At 53.0% G+C, this 9794-nt stretch overlaps 4 protein-coding genes across 4 annotated transcripts; 3 read left to right on the top strand and 1 right to left on the bottom strand.

The window, feature by feature from the left end:
* Nucleotides 1–194: 194 nt before the first annotated feature.
* ATEG_07535 (alpha/beta hydrolase) lies at nucleotides 195–1197 on the top strand (the record flags this gene model as incomplete). The annotated part of the gene is made up of 2 exons (XM_001216156.1): nucleotides 195–334; nucleotides 381–1197. The coding sequence occupies 2 exons, from the start codon at nucleotides 195–197 to the stop codon at nucleotides 1195–1197; spliced, it is 957 nt and encodes a 318-aa protein (XP_001216156.1).
* Nucleotides 1198–1778: 581 nt separating this feature from the next.
* On the top strand, nucleotides 1779–2548 carry ATEG_07534 (glutathione S-transferase family protein; the record flags this gene model as incomplete). Its single annotated transcript, XM_001216155.1, has 2 exons — nucleotides 1779–1931; nucleotides 1985–2548. The coding sequence occupies 2 exons, from the start codon at nucleotides 1779–1781 to the stop codon at nucleotides 2546–2548; spliced, it is 717 nt and encodes a 238-aa protein (XP_001216155.1).
* A 304-nt stretch (nucleotides 2549–2852) lies between these two features.
* Nucleotides 2853–3937, bottom strand: ATEG_07533 (oxidoreductase, short-chain dehydrogenase/reductase family; the record flags this gene model as incomplete). The annotated part of the gene is made up of 5 exons (XM_001216154.1): nucleotides 2853–3040; nucleotides 3092–3336; nucleotides 3391–3612; nucleotides 3721–3829; nucleotides 3883–3937. The coding sequence occupies 5 exons, from the start codon at nucleotides 3935–3937 to the stop codon at nucleotides 2853–2855; spliced, it is 819 nt and encodes a 272-aa protein (XP_001216154.1).
* A 925-nt stretch (nucleotides 3938–4862) lies between these two features.
* Nucleotides 4863–8296, top strand: ATEG_07532 (bifunctional pyridoxal-dependent decarboxylase/aldehyde reductase; the record flags this gene model as incomplete). Its single annotated transcript, XM_001216153.1, has 8 exons — nucleotides 4863–4911; nucleotides 4958–5888; nucleotides 5938–6429; nucleotides 6522–6538; nucleotides 6739–6784; nucleotides 6832–7069; nucleotides 7129–7895; nucleotides 8176–8296. 8 exons carry the CDS (start codon nucleotides 4863–4865, stop codon nucleotides 8294–8296), a joined length of 2661 nt encoding a protein of 886 aa, XP_001216153.1.
* Nucleotides 8297–9794: the final 1498 nt, after the last annotated feature.

Here is a 9794-nt window from a genome sequence, read left to right as displayed (position 1 = left end):
TGTCAATCCTCATACTATCGTTATGGCTATTGTGTTGGGGTCTTGAGGTGGCCGCAAGGAGCTGTCAGAATAGGACCATTGAGCTCATGGTGACCTCTCAAAATGGCGTCTTTGACAATCTCACCACACCAGTAACTAATGTGGAGGCGACTGATTTCATCCTCGGTGCATCCACCCAAGGCTTCAACGGGACAATGGAAGCCCTCACAGGCTATGCGCCGGTTACCGGCAGATACAGACTGTCAACACAGTATTGCATGCCGAGCAATACAACCAACGTTGGAGGGGCACCGACATTGCAGATCTTGACCCACGGCATTGGATACGATAAACTGTATGTGATTTTCAGCCAGGACACGTACTTTGGCTAATCAGATCAGATATTGGGACCTTGCATTCAACAACTACAACTATTCCTATGTCGAAAACGCACTGTCCCACGGCTATCACACACTTTCGTACGATCGGCTGGGCATCGGCAACTCATCCCACGGAGAGCCGAAGAACGAGATCCAGACCCGGCTGGAGGTTGCTGCACTGGCGCAACTGACACGCATGGTTCGTAACGGATCCTACCCCGGGATGCAGAGACCGAAGCGCATCATCCACGTCGGACACTCGTTCGGATCCGTCCAGACCTACGACCTGACTTCGATGTATCCCGACATTTCTGATGCCATCGTGCTCACTGGCTTCTCTCTGAACCTGAGCTTCTTTGGATTGTTCCTGGCAGGCGGAAACTGGCAGCAGACGTACATCACGCAACGTCCAGTCATGACGACCAACTACACGCCTGGATACCTGTCCAGCGGTAACATGAACGCCGACCATTATCTGTTCTGCCGTTCGCCATGGTTCGATTCAAACATCCTCACATACAACGCGAAGATCAAACAGCCGGTGACGGTGGGCGAGCTCCTGACGATCGGCAGCGTGCCGGATCAGAATACCTTCCCTGGCCCGGTGTTGATCATCACTGGATCGAATGACCTGCCATTCTGTGGTGGCGACTGCTACAATACGGGCGGAATGTCGGACTCTATCGTTGCTGATGCCACCTCATACTTCACTGCGCCTAAAACCATCCAGGCGTATGTGCAACCCGACATGGGACACGGGATCAACTTGCACTATAACGCATCTGGGGCTTATAACTATATTGCGAGCTGGTTGATGATGAATGGAATGGCTGCCTGAGAGGGGATTGCAATCGTTGATGTTTGTACGACTATGCACGACAGATTGCCAGAAATAAGGCTGTTGTTTCGTTATTATGGATGTCTTTCTTGACGCTTATATCCTATGATGTCATACTTTCTGCGGCGGATGAATTCAATGCCACCCTTGTCTTTACCATAATCGGACATCAATCTACAACTATGATACGCTATATTGAATCTCACCAGTCTCGATTATCGCTTACAAAACCTCCTCTTTATCACCGATTAGGGTTGTCTTGGCTTGCGGGGTTCCCATGTGGGGAGACTCAGCAATGGACACGGCACTCGAGCATGGCTTCATCCATCGCGACACCACAACGTCTCCCGGGTCATCCGAGAAGATCACTAGAAGCCAAGAGCCTATAATAGCAGACTTCCTCCAAGCTGCTAATGGGACTGCTTACGTCTCCTCCAAGTGCTTATGTCGCATCATTTCCGAAGGCGCTGGCACGATGGTGGATTATAAATCCACTTTTCGCAGCGCCGCCTATAAATAAACCCCCCATCTCCCTCTCGACCAGACAGACATTCTCCCAAACTACTCTCCCAACAACCGCAATGGCTTCTCCCGAGATTACTCTGTACACAAACCACCTCTGCCCCTGGGCCCATCGCGCCCATATCGCTATCAAGGAGCTGGGCCTTCCATACAAAGAGGTCATCATTGACCTGGAAAAGCCGCGCGAGCCCTGGTATCTGGAAGTGAACCCTGTAAGCTACCTACCCTTCTATCTAAACGCTATACAGATGTCTAACTCGTCCAGCGCGGCCTCGTCCCCACCATCTCCTACAACGGCACCATCATCGCCGAGTCCGCCATCGTGACTCAGCTCCTGGCCGACGCTCACCCCTCACACCTGCTTCCTCCCTCCAACACCCCCGAGGGGGCCATCAAGCGCGCCCAGATCTCCTTCTTTGTCGACACCTTTGTCAGCAAGGTCCTCCCTCATTTGTTCGCTTCGATGCGGTCCGCCACCGACGAGGAGCGACTGGCTGCCGGTGAGGCGCTGGTTGCCGCCATCGAGAAGGAGCTGGAGCCCCTGCTCTATCCCAAGGGCTCGGGGTCTGGACCGTTTTTCCACGGTAGTGAGAAGCTGACTCTGGCGGAGTGCCTGACTGGCTCGTTCCTCCTCCGCTTGTTCACCCTTGCCAAGCCTGAGTACGGATTGCTCAGCGCTGAGCTGCCTGGCTTGTTGGAGAAGCGCACGCCGCAGTTTAATAAGTGGGCTAAGGCGGTGGTGCAGCAGGAGAGTGTGAATTATATCTATGATGAGGACCGGGTTGGAAAGGGGATGGTGGCTAGATTTGGTGCAGCTGCGAAGCATTAGGCTTTCTTACGAGGGTGTTTTATGAATGGCGATTTGCTTTTTGGATGTATGTGTCCTGGTACATGTGAATGCAGCTTGATGAATCTCAGTTGATTACCAATCCATGCGCGGCTCGGACATAATGCGCGTCTACGGCCGAGCTTGTCAATACGTCCGATGGCTCGGAGATAAGGTAGTTACCTTGATTGAAACCATCCGAATATCTCCCCTGAGCGCAGTTTTGAGTGGATATTCAAAGTCACATGAAAAGATGAATCAATTTCATATTACTACCACGCGCTCAATTAATGCCTACCCCAACAAGCTATCCGTTGACCACAACTCCTCCGTTCGGATGCAGGCTCTGACCGGAAATGTAGCTGCTATCCTGGCTGGCAAGGAAGACGAAGCAAGTGGCAATCTCGCTGGGCTGTCCCGGGCGTCCGATTGGCACGCCACTGAACTGCTCCATAGCTTCGGATGTCATCGTTGCTGGAATCAAGGGAGTCCAAACTGATCAACGGTCAGAAGAGCATTCCAAACGGAAATATCAGTATCACATACCAGGTCCAGGACAGACACAATTAACCCGAATTCCCTTTCCAATCTGTTGGTTCGACAGTCCACGGGTAAAGGCGACAATGGCGCCCTTTGTGGAAGTATAGTCCAGCAGGTCCGGTCGACCGACGTAGGCGTTCACCGAAGCGCAGTTGATGATGGTCGAACCGCTCTTCATATGGGGAAGTGCGTACTTGGATAGGTAAAAGAAGGGGTGGATGTTCGTGTCGAATGTGCGTTCCCACTGGGCTCTAGGAGTGAAGATTAGTTCCATTCTCCCCAACGCGCGAACATAAAGAACATACTCATCAAGATCCCCAATATCCTGAATCATATTCTGATACCCGGCATTATTGACGAGCGTATCGATTCCGCCCAGTTTCTCCAAAGCCGTGTCGATCACCTTCCGACAGTTCTCCTTCGTGCGCAAATCCACCGCGAGGGTGTAGCATTTCTGTCCGGCTTCCTCTACCCTGCGCTTCGTCTCCTGCGCATCCTTCTCCTCCTCGGGCAGGTAAGTGATGAGGCTACTAGCGCCCTCCATGGCGAAGAGAATAGCCACCGCGCGGCCAATGCCCGAGTCGCCGCCGGTGATGATCGCTCTCTTTCCGTCCAACTTTCCTGCCGCTTTGTACGTTTGGTAGCCTTGGTCTTCGGTCGGGATTTGGGTCGATGTGGGTTTTGGTTTTTCCATTTGCTCCTGCAGCCCGGGCTGTTGCTGGTGTTGTACGGGGGCTTGGTGGCCTGTATGCTGTTAGTTATGTGGAAGGGAATAGGATCGATGGGGGGAGTCGTACCCTGCTGGAATTGCGACTGAGGCCCGCGGGCGGTGCGTTCGGTGTGGGCTTCCATGTTGAATTTGCGTGTCGTTGCGTGCGAGTGTATGGTAGAGTTGTTGGTTATTGAAGCTAGAGTCCAGCCCTATAAAGCTATGCAAGCTAGCTAGTACGTATACTACATCATCGAGCAAAAATTGCAGTTTCGTCAGTATGACGTCTGATTCGATGTCAACCAACACACCACTTTCTTGTGATTATATCCCAAACTGGTTCAATTGTACTTTTTGATCCTGGAATCCTAGACAGAATTGATGGTGATGATGATTGGCGTCAGTTGTGCATTCTGGCCCTTGTCCATATGACGTCAAAGTCAGAAACTAGAGGATTTCTATGAAACCATCTTTCCAGACACCACATATAGTTACCTGTCCTACATATCATCACTTATGCCAGTTATATATACTTGGGGTATATATATTGGGGACTGGGTCATTTCGATTCAAGGAATGGAATAGAATCTACTATTTTATGGAGGATATATTATCGCGGGATGTTCGGAATGTTCCGCTTGACCATAGTTAACAGCCATGCGGATCCTCCGTCTTGAGCAAACTCCCAACGTACAATATCTTATATTCATACTATTAGGGATCTTTCCCAGACATACTAGATATCAATCATAGAATATATGTCTCGTATGTCTGTCTCGCATATGTGTTGAATAGAACCCTTACATAATCTCCCCGCGGAATTAAAGCGCATTTCGCCCTTGGAATGACAAGTCTTCCCCACTGGCGATAGTGCCGCATCCCCTCAATTTCTTCCTCCTCGTTTTCCCTCGGCTCCGTATATATTCACATCTGGGTGTCAATTCTCCAGATTCTGTCTCAATTGCTTCCTCCGTCTGTATACTCCGGTCGCACTCAACCCCTGCACTCAATCCTGTCGAGACACGCGAAGCATTCCCAACTGCGCCTTCAACGCGCAGGACAACACACATGGACCGGGAACAATTCAGAACAGCTGCTCATGCAGCAATTGATGACAGTACGATATCCCCTTCCATCCTTTTATACTCCTTCTAACCCCCCAGTCATCAATTACTTCGACGACCTCCCCTCGCAACGGGTCGTGCCCACCATCGAGCCCGGCTACCTCCGCCCCCAGATCCCAACCCACCCGCCAGAGGAACCAGAAGAATGGTCCCAAATCCAGGCTGACATCGCATCCAAAATCAAGCCCGGCCTGACCCACTGGCAACACCCCAACTTCATGGCCTTCTTCCCGGCCACCGTCACCTACCCCAGCATCCTGGGTGAGATGTACTCGGCGGCCTTCACCGCACCCGCCTTCAACTGGCTCTGCTCGCCGGCCTGCACCGAGCTCGAGACCATCGTGATGGACTGGATGGCGCAGGCGCTCGGCCTGCCCAAGTGCTTCCTGAGCGACTCCGAGAACAAAGGCGGCGGCGTCATCCAAGTCTCCGCCAGCGACGTCGTGGCGACGGTGATGATCGCCGCGCGGGAGCGACGCGTCCGCGAACAGGCCCTCGCCGCGGGGCTCAAGGAGGGCAGCGCCGAGTACGAGGACCGCGTGATGGAGCTGCGGCCGCGGCTGGTCGCGCTGGGGAGCAACCAGGCGCACAGCAGCACGGCCAAGGGCGCGCTGCTGGCCGGCACGCGCTACCGCAGCGTTGCGGCCCGTCTGGAGGATAATATGGAGATGACGGGGGCCGGGCTGCGCGCCGTGCTGGAGCAGTGCGATGCGGACGGGCTCACGCCGTACTATATCACCCTCGGCATGGGCACGACCAACTCGTGTGCGCTGGACCGCTTTGCGGAGATCAAGGCCGTGCTGCGGGAGAAGCCGCATTGGCAGCGGATCTGGGTGCATATTGATGCGGCGTATGCGGGTGCCGCGCTGGTGGCCGACGAGTGGCAGTATATCGCGGCGGAGTTTGCCGAGGGCGTGGACAGCTTCAATATGAACATGCACAAGTGGCTGCTTGTCAATTTTGACGCTAGGTATGTTGGGCGTTGGATGTGCGGGGGTTTGTGCTAATGATGCGTGTAGTGTGCTGTTTGTGCGGAACCGACTCGACCTCACCAACGCCCTGGACATCACCCCGGCGTACCTCCGCAACCCGTACTCCGACGCCGGCAGCGTCATTGACTACCGCAACTGGTCGATCTCGCTGGGGCGGCGCTTCCGGGCGCTGAAGATCTGGTTCGTGATGCGCAGCTACGGGCTGAACGGCATGAAGGCGCACATCCGCAAGTCGATCGCGCTGGGCGAGACGTTTGCTGATCTCATCCGGAGTCGGTCCGACTTGTTCGATATTGTCACGAAGCCGGCCTTTGCATTGACCGTTTTCCGTGTGAAGAGCCCGCAGGCTGCGGCTGCGAATGGAGCGACTGTTGTCCAGCCGGATGAGGCGTCCAATGCTCTGACGAAGGAGATCTATGAGCTGATTAATGCGCGTGGAGAGATCTTTATCACGTCGACTGTCATTGCTGGAGTATATTCCATTCGTGTGGTGAGTGCCAACGCGGCTGCGGAGGAGAAGTATATCCGGCGGGCATTTGAGATTATTGTGCAGACGACGGAGGAGGTGTTGCAGAAGAAATAGATAGAGCTACATTATATATTCTTCTTAGTATGGTTCACTGCTTGGGTAGGCATCTACCGACATGCAGTACATTTTACCGAATCTAGATATTGGTAGAGCTCTCGTTTTATAATGGGATGGTATAACCACCCGCCACCTCCGATTGGCGGAAATTAGGACAAGCATCGGAATAATTCCGACTCGGCAAGTACTCCGATTCCCCGCATTCAAACAATAAAAACACAGAGCAGCTGATGATTTCATAGTGCACTGTGTTCAAATATTTGAGAAAATGACAGTAGATCAGTTCCCGTAAGCCCATTCCCATCGTCCACTACCTGATACTGATCGTACGACAGCCGCGTCCTGGTCACAGGAGCCACCGGGTTCATCGGCGCCCATGTTGTTGACAGCCTCCTTGCGCGGGGCGTCTCCGTCCGCGCAGCAACCAGATCAAAGCAGAAGGGAGAACTGCTGAGACAAGCACGACCGCAATATGCATCAAAGCTAGAGATCGTAGAAGTCCGAGACTTTACCCAATTGGGAGTGTTCAACACCGTCATGAGCGACATAGACGCCGTTATCCACGTTGCCAGTGTGCGTTGGCTTGACCCCAACCTCAATCACAACCTGGAAAGCCCCTAACTGCGACACAGCCATTCACATACAACACCACCGACAACGAAAAAGAACTCATCATCCCCGCCATCAACGGGGTCAAATCCATCCTCTCCGCCTCCGCAAAACCCGGCACCAAGGTGAAACGCGTCGTAATGACATCCTCGTTCGCCTCCGTCATCGACCTAAACCGTCCCGCCGACCCAAACTTCGTATACACCGGCGAACACTGGAACCCGCTGACATACGCAGAAGCCGTGGACCCCGCGTCCACCGCCGTGACAGGCTATCGTGGATCGAAGAAGTTCGCGGAACTCGAAGCGTGGAGCTTCATGGAGAGAGAAAAGCCCGACTTTGATCTGGTCACATTTTGTCCCCCGATGGTTTTTGGTCCCGTGGTGCATCCAGTCGCCAACGTCGCGCAGCTGAATGAGTCCAACGCTGTGTTGTGGAGTGTTGCGGCTGGTGCGGACCCGCTCCCGCTGGCGAAGGTGTCCGGGTGGGTTGATGCGAGGGACCTTGCTGAGGCACATGTTCAGGCACTGTTTACCCCGGCCGCTGGTGGGAAGAGGTATGTTGCTGCGTCGAGTGAGCCGTTTTCGTATGAGCTTGCGGCGGATATCATACGGGCGGAGTTTGAGTGGGCTGCGCAGACTGTGACGAAGAATTATGTGGTAGGGAAGAAGGTGCCGCAGGCTTATAAGCTGGATGGAGAGACGGTTACCCGGGAGCTCGGGGTGCAGTTGCGGGGTTTTCGGGAGACGGTTGTGGATTTTGTGAGGCAGGTGAAGGAGGGAGTCCCGATGTAAGTAGTCTCGGTACGTGTACCATATTTTATAGATTTGACAGATCCAGGTCTGGGGATTTAATTTATCGGCTGTCAGATTTCAGACCTCACGCTCACCTATCAAGGCTGTGCACACACCGCCGTGGTCTCGTACGCTGTGACCCATTCAACCTCAGTAGCCCATACAGTCTCCCATAAATCTCACCATCCTTATCCCCCGAACAGGGCTGGACCACCCCCCTGTTGTAAAACCTCTAGAATAAGCGGTGCCCGCTGATCGAACTGTATATCCTAATAGTTGTTCTGTGCATATGAAACGCAGTATGGAAGACGTTCCGATATATGTAGAAACTGGCAACATTGGATTATCGATTGCAGCCGGGCCTGTTGATTCAGCTGAAGTAGTCTGTCCCGATTAATGTAAGTCCTGTGGTGGAAGCAAACCTTGTCGCTGGATTTGTCTCTCCCCAGCCATTCAACAAGATCACCGGAACGTACATGCAAGTGCTCTTACTCTAGCAGCCGTGTTGGACTGGGAAACTGATACTAGGTAGTAGCCATTCTGCTGTGTTTACTGCTTTCTGGTATACATCCGAGCGGGTGTCTCCCTCCGGGGCTTAGTATACTTAAGGTTCGAACTGAACAATTCCGGACAGGTTATTTCTACGCCACTAAGTGCTCCGCATCTTGTGGTAAATAAGATTTAGTATAAAGCCTCTCCAGGTTTGATGCTAGTGAAAGTGGTCGGTACTTTAAGCGGTGACAGAGCACGACAACAGATGGAACGTAACAATAGGGCCATCGGATTTTGAAGAGTAAAGAACAAAAACGCCTGTGAATATAGATCGATGGTCAAATACAACAACCTGTGGCAAAAATGGTCCCAGGGCCCGTTTCAAACAACGCTCCGAAGTATGGAAGCCTTTCGCATTCCTCGGCTACCTTTCCGAAAAGTCACTCGGCTAGGGCAGGAAGGCCGATTATGGCCGAGTGATATACTAAATGCTTAGTTTGGGGGACCAAAATAGTGCATACCACCTTGCCGCTTGTAGAAAAAGCTGGAAGAACCGGGCAGGGGTCCAATTACGCAAGAAACGGAAGCCTCGGCCAAGGAACGATCGGGGATTCCTCTGGGTGCACATCAGAATGGGGCTGTTGATCTAGCGGCCATACTAGCCTAGGATCGCGGCGCCCGCTGGGTAACTTGGACCCGGTAGTGGTGGGGGCCCGCCTCGGTGTCAAATTCCCCCTCGCCAGGGTCCCACAGGCCGCAGCGGCCGCGAGATGATGTCCCCATCGGAGCCGCCTACTCCGTACCATACGTAGTTCGGAGTACGTGCTGCGGCTCGACTGGGGGCAATGGGGGTCCGACTGGGCGATTTGTATGCCCCGCCATATCCGTTCAGTCATGCGCACAATGCCGCCATCGTCGTCCAGATCGGGAGCAGGTAACTTATGAGGACAGAAAAGGCGCCTGGGATACCATCTGAGCTGGGAGCCGGACCCATATCGTCTGCAACCTCCAAGACGAAGTTGACTCTAATCAGCACACGTTATCTGGTGGAGGCGCTGAGATGCTTTCCTTGTCAGCTCGCTTCGTGAGAGTGATATGGAATTCTGAGGTTTCCACTAGCAAGACATCGACGGTAGCGTTCTTCCGGTGCTGTAGGTCCACAATCCTAAACATTACCAAACATCGATCTTGACTTTGCTTTCTCTTAGCTCCTCCTTTCTTTCCGTCTCTTAAAAGGTTTGGACGAAGTCCTGCGCTCTACCTAGTAGATATTAAATACCCCACATCAACAACCACCATCACGCAGATTGTATATAGAAAGGATAATACTGGAGTCTAAGATATGCATATATTCCATTGTCTACACTAAAAAAGATACTTACAGCCGCCAGATTGGAATGCTA

The sequence above is a fragment of the Aspergillus terreus genome, genomic scaffold, assembly GCF_000149615.1.
Source record: "Aspergillus terreus NIH2624 scaffold_11 genomic scaffold, whole genome shotgun sequence".
Classification (NCBI taxonomy): Eukaryota; Fungi; Ascomycota; class Eurotiomycetes; order Eurotiales; family Aspergillaceae; genus Aspergillus; species Aspergillus terreus.
The sequence above is the reverse complement of the archived record's forward strand: the minus strand, read 5'-3'. Positions and strand labels throughout refer to the sequence as shown.